The sequence below is a fragment of the Thermobia domestica genome, chromosome 18 (genome assembly GCF_964235325.1).
Source record: "Thermobia domestica chromosome 18, izTheDome1.hap1.1, whole genome shotgun sequence".
Lineage (NCBI taxonomy): Eukaryota > Metazoa > Arthropoda > Insecta > Zygentoma > Lepismatidae > Thermobia > Thermobia domestica.
In genome coordinates, this window is record NC_137471.1 from 43,617,654 (window position 1) to 43,635,516 (window position 17,863).

Here is a 17,863-nt window from a genome sequence, read left to right on the forward strand (position 1 = left end):
AGAAACGAAACACTCAGCAAAGTGGAATCATGTGACTATTTCACCTAGGTATAGTCATTTTTACGTTGTTTTTGGGTGTCAGTGAGAAAAAAAAAGTCTCGTTTTTCAAAAAAACTTCACCTTATTCCAATTTTAATTTCTATTACCTTTTAACCTCTGGATACTCGGGGGGGGGGGGGGGGGCAGGGTTCAAATGTACTCCATGCATAAGTTTTACTGTATATTTTTTGTCACGGACATCTGAGGTTGACTAGTGTTCTTTACATTGTGGGTCGGACTGTAAGGAAACTTATTTCATCAATAACAATTACGTCGTAATGTTAATTTGCTTACGTATGTGTTTCTACAACTACACTGGAGTACATTTGAACCTAACTTGACTATCTATGTTATCATATTGTTTCCAGTATTTTATTGTTTGATTTTTGTTCAACGAAATAAAGAACAGGTAATATTAGAGGCTATTGTAATATATCGTTGCAATATTGCATTCATATTCCAATATTGCCACCTTTCCTACCACAAAAATATTACAAAATTAATAGTTCTATAAGGTATAAACAAATATCCATTTCGCTAACCTAACCTATATAAACTTAACCTACACTAACAAAACCAACACAACCAAACAAAGCACTACCCAACATATACCAATATTATCGATGCCACAAATAAGGATGTTTCTAACTGCAAAGATTTGTACTGGGGTACACTTTTACCCCTATTGGGAATCCGGAGTTCAAAAATATCATGGGTATCGGAGGGTTAAAATTTAACAGGAAACAGGATTAGGGGTATCTATTGTATCTTGAATATCATCTTTTATTTATAATTAAGTTTCTTACATAAGGATTGATCTTTCTTTGAAAAAATTGTGGAAGTCCATAGAAGAAATTACGATCATACTATGTAATTACAATCTAAAACGGGACACTTATTTTAAGGATCAATTAGCTGTTCTGTTTCCATTTTTTTCTCTCAGAATACTGGATAACTTTCTGTAAAAAGAAAAAAATCTCGTTAAAAACGGGATGTCTGATCCTCCTAACAGAAATACATCAGTCAAGGGAAAAAAAGATTCATGCGCATGTGTAGGTAGTCACGAGCCCAATGGACTAGTTTAGCGTTTCTCAGTCATAATGCAAGTGGAAACAATTTTTATTAGACAGACCATATCAATTTTAGCGTTTGATAATAGCAATATTCTTATTATTTTCAAATAGTATTAACTATTTTTTTTAAATATTGGTATTAATAGAAAAAAATATCAGTCTTTATGCAAATAATGCAAGGCTATTGCAGATATGTTAATTAGGGATGGGCAAAACACTTTTTATAAAAACCGGAAACCGGTTTCTAGAAAAACCGAAATTTCTGTTTTCTCCAAAACCGGTTACGTTTTTCGTGTTTTTCACCGACACCGGTTTCAGTTTTCTCCAAAAATCAGTTCGCTCTTTTCACCGAAACTGGAATCAGTTTTCTCGAAAACCCGGTTCAGTTTCTCACCAGAGTAGAGTTTCGTTGTTCTCCGAAAACCGGATCCGTTTACAACAAAAACAGTTTTGTTTTTAAACATATTGGTTTCGGTTTGCACTTCCTTTTAATGACAATTTACACATATTTTTGAACTTCTTTCATATGTGTTCTAGACGCATGTTATTTCTGGTCAGAAATAGAACAAGTTTTGGACGAAACTGAATCGGTTTTGTAGAAAACCGAAAAACCGGATTTTGTACCCACCATTAATTTTAATACATAAGTTATTAGAATTTATATAATCTTTATCCTACTAAGTTGTATAATCTATACTGTTTGAGATTCTCAATTATAGTGTACAGTAAGCAATTCACTTGAATTTCATATTTTTGTCCTTTTTGACTAATGTTCAATGTACAAAGACTGACCTGACCTTGAGGACCACAGTTTGAGAAACGCTAGACTATTTAATTTGCTGCTGCACGACGTTAGTGAACATGTGCACTATGATAAGAGCAACGCTATATAGGACATGGCCGAACGTAGGCTTCGAACAACAAATAGGGTTTGAGTCTTGTGCAGTTAGCGAGTGGCAGACCATCAGTCATAGTTGTAAATCCATGTTTCGTCACCTATGACAATAAATATAAACGTCTTTACTTTGCCCCTGGGAAAGATCTTTTAAACATATAGCGGCACTACTCCAACCTTTTTTTTTTCTTTTCTTTCTTTCTTTCTCTCTTTCTTCGGGTGTAAGCACACGTGCGACCCAGTGACTGCAACGCATGGAAAGGCCGAGATAATCTGTTATTATGGACTGGATTGCAACTGAACCAATCTTCAAGGTTGACCTCAATGTATTATGGTGATTCTCTTTCACAAAATTTCTTACTGCTGCGACATTTTCATCTATAACTGCCGTGCTAGGGCACCCAGAGCGATGCCCATTTGTCAGGCTTTGTTGGTCGCATTTAAATTTCGTTTAACAATTAAAAACGATTGCGCCTAAACGGCCAGAGTCCCCGAAACACTTTTCTAAACAATCATGGCACTGCTCTTGCGTTAAGCCATACTTAACATCGTAAAAGGTAACAGCATGAAAATCATAAATCTGGTAGCTTAAACTCCATTGTTGCGACAGACACGCTCAAATTAACTTATACTTCCATCCCCTTAAATTTCAAAGAAAAAAATTTGCAGCCTTACTGTTACATCTTTCACCACTAAAGGGCATACGCCTTTAAATGTAATATGTTTCAGCACGGCAACGATGTCTGAATTTTAGTATTTAAAAGCTTTCAGCGTGCACCTCGTATCTTCCGGCTTAAAAGTGTTACGTCTTCCTGCAATATTTTAAGACGAGGACAGATCAACAAAGAATACAACCATTTTTCCACGCTATATAATGCTGACCTGAAACGTGAAAGATGGCGTGTGTGTTACAGTCGTCTATTTGTGAAGAGTAGAGAGATGTATTTTTTTTTTCTTTCTTGGAAGAGGGACGTCAGAACCCACGTGGAATTCACCGGGAAATTGTTTGCGTGTATAGGTGTATAGGGAAGACTGTATAGATCGTAGCAACATTTCCAGGTAGTGCAAATCCTTTACAGAGGGCCGTGTGAACATTGCGGATTTGTCATGTGCCGGATATCAATAACAGCATCAAGCGAACAGAATGTCACGCAATTCGTAAAGACCAGCGAATCCACCCATCTTTGAACATTGTCGAACATGTTCAACATTTCCGATGGTACAGTGTATGACGACGTTTGAATTTTGACGACGAAATCCAATCGGTTGTGTGCAAATGGCTATATTTCCAAAAGACTAAAACACACGAACGGACAGGGTATTTTGAAACTTGTGCCAAGTGTTGAGAGATATGTTGGAAAGTGACCTTAATATGAGCCTTTACTTTGTATATATATTCTTGATGTGTTGCATAAATTCTTGTGCTTGACGAGAATCCTCATTGCTGACGTAGCCATTACATACTCAATAACATTATTTATAAGCTGCCTTTTTATATTTATATTGTTATGGTAGTTTGTTTGGTCGTATTTATCGTAAAAATCCTGTTGATTGGAAGGTACCAACTACTTATACTCTTACTGTAAATTCATAAAGACGATGACGAATGATATACAAAAATTTGTTTTTACAAACCACAATTGTTGTCGTAACAAATTATAGTCGACCCCCACCCTCACCGGGATTTTACTTATCATATTCATTTTTTACATTGTAAGTGAACATATAACGCTAGTCTTGAACTGTTACTGGTATCTTTAAGTTATAAATCTGACTCTCTGACCCGACACACACACACACACACACACACACACATACACACACACACACACCAGGGTTTGAAAAAACCCGGGTATTTTTGAAAAAACCCAACCCACCTGGGCCCATGTGGGTTTTTTCGGGTATTTTCGGGTTTTATTGGGTTTTTTCGGGTTTAATTGGGTTTTTTCGAAATATTTCAATCTGTTTGGGGTAAAAATGTTAAAATATGATTTACATTTCATGAGTGTCATTGTCACAACCAGCAACAACTTTCAACACACTGCTGTTTTGAAAAAATTGCCGCCATTTTGAAATTTTATATTGGATCGCCGAAATAATCTATACAGCAAATTTAGAATTCTTGTGCTTTTACCCTCAAAATATCAACTTAAAAAGTCCGAAAGTTGCACCTTGTAGCATGGATACCCGCTATTTTGAAAAATGGCCGCCATTTTGAAATTTTATGCCGCCAAAATATATACAGTTAATTTAGTCTCTCGTGCTTCTACTTTGAAAATTTCAATTTCAAAGACCTAAAATTGTGCTTTGTAGCGTGGATATCAGCAGCGGCACAAATTTGTCTTCAACATTGGGGGGGGGGGGGGGGGGGGACAGGTAAGACGGTATATATATATATGCGATGTACAAAATATTTATGAAGGCGAAAAACAATGCTGAGGAGGATTACCCATGTCGGTCCCGGCGTCCTCCACAGGGGACATAAAATATGACGACATTATTATTGCTTTATAACTTTAAAATCCGACTGGCAACATTGAAAACTGTTTACAAGGGATGATCCAAATATGATCATTCCCTGTAAACAGTTTTCAATGTTGCCGTCTGATTTTAAAGTTGTAAAGCAATAATAATATCGTCATCGTCATATGTTATGTCCCCTGTGTGGGACTCCGGGACAACATGGGTAGGGAAGCAGAGTTGTCTTCAACATTGGGAGGCGGTCAGATTTGAGGCTTCTTCTGAGAGGTATCAATTTCATCTCACTTTCCTTTGTGACAGTTGGACATAAATCATCACATTTCTTCCTAAACGACACATTTACAATCGGATTATTGAGGGGGACAGTTCCAAGATTGTAGGGAATATGTCCCCATCATCCCCCCGGGATTTTCGTCAGTGGATATCAGCTATTTTTTTAAAAAAAATAGCACGCCATTTTGTAATTTTACGTTGGTATGCTGCCAAAATCTAAACAGAAAATTTAGAGTGTCTCTGGTTTGTATCCTGAAAATTTAAAAGACCAAAGTTGAACACTGTGGGGTAAAGGCAGACAAACGAACAAATGTAGATCGAGTCATACTAGGAGCCTCAGTGACGTTCGCCAAATATGAATACCAAATAGCTATATTAATTTAAAACAAAGATATAATTCATCAAAATGTCTTAAATATTTTTCAACGTAAAATAAATGGTCTTATTGTGGAAGTTCACTTTCGATGCTTTGTGCATTCAATTTGGGAATTACCCGAGCACTTGTTGCAAGACCGTTCTTTTCCAAAAATTAATTTAAAACAATTAACAAAGATATGCCTATAATTCATATTTTATAAAGTACATGTTTCAAAATGTCTAAAATGAAATGAAATATCCTCCAGCGTAAAATAAATAGTTTTATTGTTGACGTATTCACTTTCGATGCTTTGTGGGTTCAATTGCGGGAATTTCCCGAACACTTCTTTCACGACGTGTTTTCCCTGAAAATGCAGCTTGCTTTACTGTACATCGAAACTTCCATTAATACTGAAGTTTGAATGCAGCACTTGAAATAGTAAGCGTTACGTAGTCTCCGGAGCTCCGAGCATTAAGCTTCTTAATTTTGACAAGAATTTTTACGTTATTGCTAGTGTTGATTCTACAGAATGCTTATTTGAAGGCTAGCAACAAATGACTAACTTAACTGCTGTTGTTGGAAAACCAAATTTTACTGAATACTTTTGTTACCATCAAAGGTAAGAAATAATACTAATAGTTTTACTAATGTATTTACATATTTACTGTTAGTACCGGCACCTATGACCTTAAACCCGTCAACGTATAAGGGATAACGTCCCTCGGCGGCGCCGAGTCAGGAAACACTATTCACGGAAAGTATTTTCTAAAATATACAATCACTTACTTTACTTCAAATAGGCTATAAGCATAATCCACACATTAATTTGTTCTACAATTATCTCAAAGCTAAGGTGAGGGTTTTTGTTTATTTATTTATTTATTTATTTATTCATTCAGTGTATTTAGAGCTTTATAAAGGTCTTATGATGAATATTGTTGTCTATCTTAACATGAAAGCATATAATTCGCCCAAAGAAAGTTTAAAATCTGATAAAAATAACTTTCAATGTGATCACCTTAGTTGTACCAATAATACACTAACAAAAAAGTCAAAAACCCAGGTGGGTTTTAAGATGGGTTTTTTCAGGTGGGTCCAACCCGAAAAAACCCGGTGGGTTTTTTCGGGCTGGGCCCACTTGGGCAAACCCTGACACACACACACACACACACACACACACACACATATATATATATATATATATATATATATATATATATATATATATATATATATATATATAACCTGTCTTCAACGAACCCTTTATTAAACGGAAATCTGTGTTAAACGGAACTATTTTACGATCCCATAAATTTACTGGCGAAAATTGTTTGAAATTCCCTTCATTAAACGAAACCTGTATTACGCGGACAACGGAAATCAAAATAAATCTCTCAACGGAAAATTTCAAGTTTCGGAGTGCAGCATTTAGAAGTTTTTAGATATCCTATGAGAGGTTCGATATATAATTTTTAGCAAAGAAAAATTTAATGTGTAAATCGAAGCAGACGCAACAGATATACGTGCTTTGATCGAGAATTAAACGGAAAATCTGAAAGAAGATGAGGTGGAGAAAGAAGTGAAATATGGCGTTCGAAGATGAGTGTTGGCTAAAAACTTTTAAAGTTTCTGTCAAAAGCTTAAATGAACCGCAATGTTTGCCTTTCGTTGAAATGACACTGGTATGCTTAGTGTGGTTTCTCAGGCTAAAGTCTCTATGGAAAGTTGGACAGACGAGCAGCGATATGTACAGAAGACCCTTCTTGACTATCGGTAAAATTAAGCTAAAGGGTGTACAGTACTATTTTCTGTTCAATTTAAGTTTTCCGTGCATTAATTCGCAGTAGAAAAGATACTGTAAATTGACTACGGTACGTACAGCATGTTATTTTATCTCAGTATGTCAATTATATGTACGCACTTTTTTTATAGTTCTATCTTCGTTAACCGGAAACCTATCTTTAACGGAATTTTTTACAAGTCCTGTTCGATTCCGCTAAAGACATGTTTTACTGTATTTGCTTTTTTTTTTTTTTTTTTTTTTTAATACATGAATTAACGAGAAAAGTTCTCTTTCACATTCGAAAACTCATAATATTCCAAATTTATTAATTTGAATGAATGAATGAAAAAAAAGAAAAAAAGAGGATTTCGCAACCCACATAAACACCCTGTCACTATCTGCCTATGGGTCACGGCTCCTACGTTGAAAATTGCTAATTCACTCAATGGGACTTGAAACTAAAGTATACTTACGTCTGTGATCGGATGAGTTGTACCATAGCGTGAAAGATGAGCCAAGAAAAGTCCTTTTAAATCTATTATCACAGAGATAAGGTTTACTCTTAATTTCAACATCTTTTCGATAATACTCCACAAAGGAACATTCACAGGTACTGCTTCATTCTTCTTTGTTTCAATGGCTGCAGTGGTTTCACCTATATAAGCAATAATAGATATTACAGGTAAATAAATTATAACTATTTCTTACACAGTTATCTTTAATTCGTTGTTACTTTTGAGAAAAAAATGGAAAAACGTTAATTTCTTTAGTTTTCCATAAGTATATAAATAAAATTTAACCCTTATCCGGGCAAGACATTTTTGTAACGTAAACGGGCAACCGGGGCCTGTGAGGCCCAGTATATATTTTAAGTGCAGAACACTCAAAATTCAATGCCTATTGTCACTTACTGTTCCGACTAGTCTAGAATGTACCGGTATATATTTTTGTCAAGTAGCGAAACTTCGTGTCATGCTTTTGTAAGCCGACCAAGCAGAATAGCAAATCCGGTCCAGACATTTTTGTAACGTAAACGGGCAACCGGGGCCTGTCAGGCCCAGTATATATTTTAAGTGCAGAACACTCAAAATTCAATGTCTGTTGCCGCATACTGTTCCGACTAAAGGTTACAATAGTCACGTGTTCAATATATAATTATGTGACAATTTGATCTAATATTTGACAGGAATTTCACTAAAGTTATACGGGGCCTCCTAGGCCCCGGTTACGTCCGGAAAAGATTTTCAAATTAAAAAAAAAAAAAAAAAAAAACTTTACCAACTCGATATGTTCATGATTTTAACTTCGACGAAAGATAGAAGAATTCAGTATTTTATGTCTTCGAAATATGTATGGTTATTGAGAAATTTCAGAAAAATGAAGCTACTGGGCCTGGGAGGCCCCGGTTGCCCGGATAAGGGTTAAGAGTGATAAATAAATAAAAAGACAGTTAAAAACACAATCACATAAGCACAAAGAAAACAGAGCTTGGTAAGCACTTTCGCTCATGCTTCAACAGACTGGGAGCGAGGGAATGAGGACAAAAAGAAAGAAACACACAGGAAGTTTCTGATGGACGTCATACCTTGGGAACCCTCATGTTGTATCTTAAAAGATGTCTTCTTATATGGATTTAAGAACTTGAGATAGATATTTTAGGGTTGGCGAAACCACAGAAAGAAGATATACAGGGTATTCCAAAAATGGGGAGTGTAACACGTATATAAAAAAAAGTACATGTGTAAAGAGTTTTTGACTCAAGTAAGAAACAGCGCCATATTGATAAGAGATCCAGATCAAGATCAAGAATGGAGAGAGTGTTCAGTGAAGGTCGATACAAACTCAGAGCTCTCAGGGATGGGAGGGGAATCAATCAGTATTCGACTAAAGAATAATTGCTTGATGGAGAAAAATATAGAGATGAAACGTGAATAAAACACAAAGACAGTTAAACGACCATAGAAAATAAAAATATCAAAGTACACAACCATATGTATAAAACAGATTGAATGAAGACTGATAGAAAATAATACCACATAGATAAAAAAGAAAAAAATAATGAAATAAAAAATAGTAATATGAAGAGAGTACAGTGCGGTTCCCGAGTAGAATTGGAATGTGTTTTCCCGTATTTTTCTGATCACACCGAGTTTAACAAATGTGGGCCTAGAGCTTAAAGTGGAATCCGAACCACAGGAAGGCTCGCACCGGGAATTTAACTCGGATGTTCCGTGCCTAAGGTCTGGGAGGAAGGATTTTGAAAATATTAATGTGAATGATGAAATTTAATGATAAACCTATGTTGTGGGGCAGACAAGACTAACCAGGTACTGAGTAAAAATTCGGAACGCGAGGTTTTACGGTGTTCGATTTATATTTACGACTAAACTGTTTGCAGGTAAGATTGGACGATATTCACTTCGTGAAAGGTTTGGGAGTACTGAAGAAATACTCTTCAGGTAGTTATCTACGGACAAGGCGAAGGAACAACGTGAGTTCACAGTGAAAAAATGTTTGCAGGAAGTCTCTGCAGAGCATCTAAAAATAGCAGTACAGAGGACTGCTATAAGGCAGGCGAACTGTATCCCCTTCCTCCTTATAGTGTTTACTTCTCTCTTTTGATGCTCTACTCCGACATTGATATGGATACACTCCTTCCACTTGCTTCGTAATATTCGATACTGCTATCAGTAACACATGAACAGACTTACTCACATCTTTACACTCCATCAACGAGCCCGTTGAGGCTTTGATGCTAACTGTGTCTATTTAATACCTTTAGTGTGTTGGTTCCTTTTATTATCAATCATGAGCACAGCACGTTCAGAAAGTAAGCTCCATTTGCAATTTATGCCACAGCTGCGTCTGAATCGCAAGAGTGCATATGTGCCGAGTAGTTGGTTCCATTGACAAAGAAGAAAGGGTCAGTGTTAGGAAAGACAGAATTGCAGGTGCTTTATAGTGGGATGTGATAATGCAATGTCAAAGAAAATCAAAACACTTGCCGCGTATTAAAAGCGGTGAAATCAACAACGCCAACATCTATATAATGATGTCATTTCCTTTCTGTTATCATGGTGATCGCCACGTTTTTAATAATCAGACGCGCGAAGCAAAAGGTGAATTTTGAAATCTAGCACAAACAGAAACAATAGCTTTAAATTTATTAACAAAGCAAAATTGATGGGATAGGATACAGAATTAGAATACGGAGGCCACTGTTTAGAATAGTAAATAGTAAAATTTACACATTGACAAGGAAAGAGTACAATGTAAGGAACTTATTTGTAAATAAGCCATACCTCTATGTGACAATGTAGAAATCGCATAATTAATGTAAACGCCATTACCATATGTTCCATAACAAGAAGAAAAAGATATACACAATATATAAACTCCCTAATGTGCAGATTGACGAACTGGCGGTAAAAGGAAAGTAGTAAAAATGCACGATGTTAAAACTTCGTACATTTTTACTATTTTCCTTCTATCACTAGTTCGTCGATCTGCACATTAGAAAGGGAAAATAATTAGTTTTAGAATAACACTAATTATATTTGTGCATTTACACTTCTTTTGCCCACTCTTTAGAATATGGATGTACAATGTAAATCCTTTTATAAAAAGGTTCGTAGCCGTATGTGTGTTCGCAATTTTCAATCTGGACAGATTTCTGATTGGTGGACACGCACCCGGTCTTCCTTGTATTCCCAATTAACTTCTTTAAGCATTTAGAACCAGTACAATAAGAAAACATACAATCACGTGAATTCTATATTTTAAACAACTGTTTAACAATGATTCTGTTCACGGTTGCAATGCTATATATGATTTCGATATTACTGAATCAAACTTTTCCAACCGACGATTAACAATGTGAGTAAACTAAGACTTAATACAACCTCAAACTATAGAAATTCACAAAATGTACGGTAGCAGAAGGAAGTTTTCGCAAGACATATGAACTTGCTGTTTTTACTTCAGTGCTTGTCATATACGTGCCAATACTTAACATATTACTTAACGAGATGTTATTTCTATCTTTTTCACTTTCATTCATTAAAATGTTGCACATATATTCCTTTCTTTCTAATACTTACAATGCGGAAATTAACACATTGCTATTTTCGCTTTCCATTTAGGTCCTTACTCTGTGTTATTTATTAAAGAAAATGGACTTCATTATGGCAACGAAAAGGACGTGACGTCGCACTGTTTCAGTCCATTGTAAAATCCTACAAAAATTGTGTCGCATAATTCAAAACAAAACACGTGGCATGTTCATCCATGGTGTTTTTTTTTTTTTTTTTTTTTTTTTTTTTTTTTTCATTCATGGTACTGCAATGCCTGTCCTCCCGAAGGAGGCTGCTACGTAACGACTGCTTACCAACTTGGAAGGGAACCATTTCCTCACATCCCCGAATAACTCAGACCTCGCACTGTCTAATTTTAAACTCTTTTTGCACATAAGCTTTCCTTCCCGCCAGAGCTTCGGCGATGATAATAATGGCAATGAAGTTGTTACCACTTGATTATCATTACAGGCATGGGCGGCGATGAGGGGGAACAAAGGGGGGCAGCTACCCCCCACTTTTTTGAAGTAACCCATTAATATATATAGTTTCATTTGGAAATGCGATTTTTGAATAAATTTTTGAACTTTTTGTATGTATTACTGGTTCATAGAAAAATGGTGCCATATAATATCTGCCGTTGCGTGAGTACGTATTGTTTGTCTTCTCGTGGAGTTAAGAAAGCTACAGATATCGCGTTTTCATTTCCACATCTCATGTACTTTGGATTTCACGTTAATCAGTAAGTACCTTCTCATACAGCCTAGTTGCTTGCTACCGAAAGTAACCTAAAAATTAACCTATTGGAGCACAACAATTCCAGCATACTTTCATTTTTTCTTACAAAGGCTGGATATGGTAATCAGCCGCTTTAAAACTAATTGAGAGAACTTTTCGAAAAAAAAAAAAAGTTATTATTTATGTTGTTTATGAATAAACGTGACAACAGCATACAAGAGAGCGCAGTGTGTGATGTGGTTGACTAAGACTAAATCACCAATTACCATGCACAGAAACTTCAGACGAAAGTACCAACGGGACCCACCAGACGTCAAGACAATTAAAACATGGTTTGATAACTTTTTAGCCACGAGGAGTGTCAACCGACAGCCTGGCTCGGGCAAAGCAAGGTTTGAGGAAACTGTGGATGAGGTAGGGACTCCTTCACTAGAAACCCAAGAAAGTCAGCTCGCAGAGCGTCACGCGAGCTGAACATCCCACTTTCAACGGACCATAGGATGCTCCATAAAAGACTGCGTTTGTACGTATATAAGGTGCAAATCGTTCAGGCGCTACAGCCCGATGACCAATACGAACCAGGCTTGCAATCGAGATTCTGGAACAGATCGAGAATGATCCCAATTACTTGGAGGGTGATTTTCAGTGATGAGGCAACCTGCCACACATCAGGCAGGGTGAATCGTCACAATATACGTGATAGTCCTGCTCTTCGTCACAAAATTGAAGAAGCCATCAACTCGATCACACCGGACATGCTACACAACACATGGCGGGAGACTGAATATCAACTAGACATTCTGAGAGCTATTAACGGGGCCCATATAGAAGTGCACATATAGAAAAAAAAAAAAAAAAAAAAAAAGAAAGAAAGAAAAACAACTGAATTGCTTTTCAAGATGCCGCAAACCGTTATTCTCTGGCACTAATAGTTTCCATGCAATTAATATTTGTAATCAGGGAGGTTTCATGAGGACACCCTATATATAAATTATTGAGACCGATGCCGTTTAATTTTAACTGTGCTATTTGGTGGGAGGGACCGCGGTTCTTCCTATAGAATTGGTGCAGAAGCTCAGCTCGTTCGAGTTCCTCTTAATTTAATCCCTGCATATACCATATTAATTTTGTATGAGAATGATGTCTTGTAAACACTGTAAAATTTTGAACTTTTCTGTAACTTACCATATCACTTACAAAATTTCACAAACACGCATGCCATGGAAAACAATAAAGGAAAATTAAGAAACATGACTCACCATCCCTTATCTTCTTGTACGTGTCCTGAAGCCAGTTCATTCTCAAAGCAAGCAACTTCATGAGAAGGACGACGTGTTCTTTTTTCCTATCAGATGCTTCTAAACAGTTCCGAAGTGATGCCATCTCTTCAATGAATCGATGTTCTATAACTTCCTTGTGCGGTAAAACAACATCTTCATCAGATTTTTGACCCAATAGTAGCTGCAAACCAACAACTTCTTGTAACAAAATACGCCGGTGATTTTCTAATTTTTTTAACCACTCGATGACGCTATCTTCATAGTTTTCGTCTTGAATATCAGGTACATCTACAAGTTCAATCTTTGGCAAGCTCTCTAGTTCAAGACCAAACGCAGATTTAATGGATTCGTTTTTAAACTTGTTATCTGCTGCCTCCAAAATGTTCATTGCTTCATCTCGGCTACAATACATTTTTGTATCACCTAGAACATTTTTAATGACGCGTTTAGCGGTTTCAAAATACTTTACTGCAGGACACATGATGGTGTCATCTTGGTTGTGAACTATAATATAAATTCTTGCTTCTGCTTCTACTAATAACGCTCGGGCATCATTTAACACTAGTTTTAGCAATGTTACCTGAAACATTAATAAGAAACAATATAAAATTCTTCACATCTCTACATGATTCTTAACAGAGCAAAAATACATAAAAGTCTACCTGCACACGTTATTACACATGATTATACCACCAATCATCACTGATACCTCAAACATACACAGTGTCTTGCTCAATGCAGTTAACGATCTAGATCTCATATATATAAAAAAGAATATATGCATGGCTGTATGTTTGTCCGATATACAAACCTGCATCGTTGGCTTAGCATACTTCTAAATAACTGTACCGAAGAGACCAAAGTCTACAAAAGATAGTAGGATATTTAGAGTTTTTTGTGTGTACCCTAAGATGGGCGAAGAGGGTTCAAAAAAAAAAGACGTGGTTTAAAATATATGCAAAGAATCGAGTATCTAACAAGTCAATCATGTTAGGAAGATGAAACTCGGTGTATATATGTATATAAAACAGGGTGTCTACTGGAATACCAGAAAGTTAATTCATGACTTTTTCATGACTTTTCATGACCTTTTTGTTCAAATTTTCATGACCATGGCGATAAAAATTTACCATTAGTAATAAAAAAAAACCTACCATCAGTGCGGGTAGGGAACTATGCGGGTTGCTAGTCTTAAATATCACTTATTGTGAATCTTAAAGAAAGAATCTAAAATTCTGCCGCCTTGTGCTCGAGCACAGAATAGCACTTACCTAAATACGGACCTGCTCTTACCAGTGAATCACTCTATATTGTATTTGAAGTTTTAATTCTGAGTATAATTATCCATCTAGCAGCAATTTGTCTGAAATTAAGCACTCAGAGAACTGCCCAAAGACAAAACAAATTATAAAAGAAATTCGTTTTAAAAAAAATAGATCATCAAATTTAAAATCTGCAAACTCAAACGAATAATATTATTTGCATAAGTCTCAAGGCCCAAAAATACACAATTTACATTTCTTAGAAGTAAAGAAATAGCAGATCAGAAAGTTGGACAGTAAAAAGTGGTTACTATATTACAGAGACTAGAAGATGAAATGTGGAGCAGGTAGGAAGACAGTAAAGTACCAGTTAGCCAGCACTAACTGGTATGGGAGATTCTCACAATTACTGACCTGATACAACTGTTTCAGTACATGCAGTATGAGGTATAAAAGTATGAAGTATAAAAATATACTCTGAGATTTCAGATTTTCATGACCAGTTGGGTAAATAAAGGACTTTTTCATGGCTTTCATGACCACTAAGCAAAATATATGACTTTTTCATGACTTTCATGACTTTCATGACCAGTAGACACCCTGTAAAATTCACATACACATATGACTTACAATCTAGAAAAAAATACTTTAGAAATAAGACACCCCTACGGAGTGAAAAGTAAAAATAGTCAAAATGACCGATACTAGTGTCGAACCCCCATAGTTTTCATATTTTCGGGGTTGCTAAGATGAATAGTGACACATCCGATACCGCTTAAGTTCAGCCTCATCGCCATGGAATGGGACGGGGTGATAATAAAATATCCAGAATGATTGAGATTAGTGTCAAATTTATATTTTTCCCGATCCCTAAACTGATTCATTACACTTCCAATGACATTTAAGTCCAAATTTAACCAAGAACGTGCATTCCGCTGCTCCGAGAATTGACAGGGTTAACGTTGAAGGCGTTGCTCGTGGTTATCTTTTCTTCAAATACTTATTTTTGACAGGGACAAAGCCGAAGTTATTGTGCATGTCAGTTGTACCGGCAGCAACAGGGGCAACACCCACATCATTGCTTTTCATTCTTTATTTTAAAGTATTTTGTATAAACATTATTCTTTCCAAGCGAAACTGGGTACTTCTATTATAATTACGACGTTGTCTGTTTCGTCGTTCCATCATCACGGTAAAACGGCTCAACCGTTTGAAACGAATTTTTGCACATAGCATTGCTCCCGTGCCAGGTTTTTATCATGTCACTTGCATTAAAATGTGAAGGAGAGAGAGAGGGGGTTTAAAAAGTCTGCCAAAAATAGTTTCATGTTAGGGGGATGAAACTTGGTATACAAATTACTAATTAAAAACAAGCAATCACGTGTCTTAAGCTTTTTGAAAATTCCCACTTTGGCGAAGAGGTCAATTTGTGTAATACTTTTAACGCTGTATATCTCATATCACAGAAAAACGGCTGCGGCGTTTGAAATGAATTTCGGAACATACTTAGCACTTGCCTCAAATCATGTTAGTATCATTAAAAGGGGTATCATAAGAGGGGAAGGGGGAGAGGGTTAAAATATACCTTTCACGTATTTTTCCATAAACCTATTCTTTTCGTGCGAAAAGTGGGCATTTCAACTAATTTTTATAATTTTAAAAACTAGTAAATTTTAACAAAACGTTAAACAGGAAAACGTAAATTTCAGAAAAAAAAAATATTTCCTAAATGAAACTTTATTGGCCGAGAAACAAATAAGAAAGAAGAGTCTTGTTCAAGAAATTTGGATACCTCGCTTTCCTTTGAAAACCTATGCTTCTTACCCACAGATGAAATTAAATAAAATATGAGTCTTTTTTGGGTAATTGAGAACTTTTTTTTTTTTTTTAACCCGAAGCATAAAAATTAGAAGAAGAAGCGCAGGATCTCATTCTATCTATCGCGGAGAGGCGCTAGCTTCGCGGTCGGATCTGTACTCTGTGAATTACAACAGAATTAATTAATTAATAGCTGCTATTATTAATATAGTTACTATTTGTTTTATTTTCTACAACACTGGCTAGCTAAATGAATTGTAAAAGTATCTTATGCTTTTCTTTAATTATATCCTGCAGTAGTATACTAAATGTGACGCAAGGTTGAAAATAGAAGCAGCGATTATTGGTAGGCGGCACTCATTTCGCACGCCAGTCAGACACCGTTATTCAAGATGGAGTAGAGTAGTGTGAAGTGTTTACACGCTACAGCGTGTGGTAATGAAGTTTTTAGTGAAGGAGGGCATAAAACCAGCTGATATTTATGGGAGACTTAATCACAACATGGTGATTACAGTCACCAGCAGTAAGATATTTGAATGGTGCAAGCGCTTCAAACATGGCCATACGTCTGTCATTGGTAATTCCGGTCGTGGTGGATCCTAGCCCACAGCAGTTAATTCTTGGGAACATTTACTGTATTGAACCGCTTATCACTGCCAATCGTCGCATAAACCTCATTATGTGAAATCTTTCGTGAAACGTGTTAGGAACAGTAAACACAATAGGTCACAACCATTTGCTGTTCCAAAAAGTGGGTGCACGCTGGATTCCAAACCAGCTCTTCGTTTCTGACCGACACAGAACAGGTGGAGTCTGTACTGAACTGAAGGCCCGCGAAGTGATTTTCACTTGTTTGGTCCCGAAAAGGATTCCTTAGAAGTCAGCATTTCCACAGAGATGACAAAGTAAGGCAGTCTGCCCTAGAATGATTCAGATGTATTGACAGATCTTTCTATACCTAAGCTTACCAGGCATTAATTAAACGCTGTGATAAATATTTAACTGTAGCAGGAAGATATGAGGAAAAAATAAATGCAGTTTTAATTATTAAAAAAAAAAAAAAAAAAAAAATACAAAAAATTCCAGTTTCAGTTGAACGCTCCTCATATTAGCTGATAGATGCACCTACTCAAGCGCTGCTATATTTTATGAGAAAAACATTATTATTATTATTATTATTATTATTATTATTATTATTATTATTATTATTATTATTATTATTATTATTATTATTATTATTATTATTATTATTATTGAAATGTCTCTCGATCCTCTTAACGTATTTGTGGTGGACAAACACCGTGTGCGTGGGTTTTCTCGGGGTTCTCCCGTTTCCTCCCACTTTCTTCATTCCACCATTTCATTCATTTCTCATAATCACCGTCTCCTTTAGCCTAACCGGCATAATCGTGGGACGTAAAACTCAAAGATTTCATTTTCTTCTTAACGTAGCTAACTTGATAATGGCTTTTGTTAAAAAATGGGCGAAGTTTCATTTCAAGATTTCAAGTGACGCGACATGTGAAGAGAAGATGTTTTGGAAAATATATATCCGAAATAATCATTGGCAAGTAACGACAGTAGCGACAACGTGACCATGTCTCTCAGGTTTTCAGAAGAGAAAGTACACGAGTCAGATGAAGTTTTCAGTTAATAAATCCTCTTACTGGTTCTCATATCGTGAATGTTATAATAAGCTGAAATTTTAAGTTTCGGTTTCGCAGAATTAGTGAGAGCTATGGTAATGAAACTTTGTACACCGATTAAACATAATTAGTACAGCAAATCAC

General features: G+C 36.0%; 1 protein-coding gene across 8 annotated transcripts in view; it reads right to left on the reverse strand.

Annotated features, from left to right (window-relative positions):
• Positions 1 to 17,863, reverse strand: part of LOC145675464 (uncharacterized) — a 209,781-nt gene that overhangs the window by 58,973 nt on the left and 132,945 nt on the right. For all 8 annotated transcript variants that reach the window (XM_081745895.1, XM_081745901.1, XM_081745899.1 and 5 more), the window contains 2 exons: positions 12,973 to 13,573; positions 7,376 to 7,557 (listed from right to left, as the gene is read on the reverse strand). In XM_081745895.1, the coding sequence (XP_081602021.1) occupies positions 7,376 to 7,557; positions 12,973 to 13,573 (783 nt within the window). The remainder of the gene's footprint in view (positions 1 to 7,375; positions 7,558 to 12,972; positions 13,574 to 17,863) is intronic.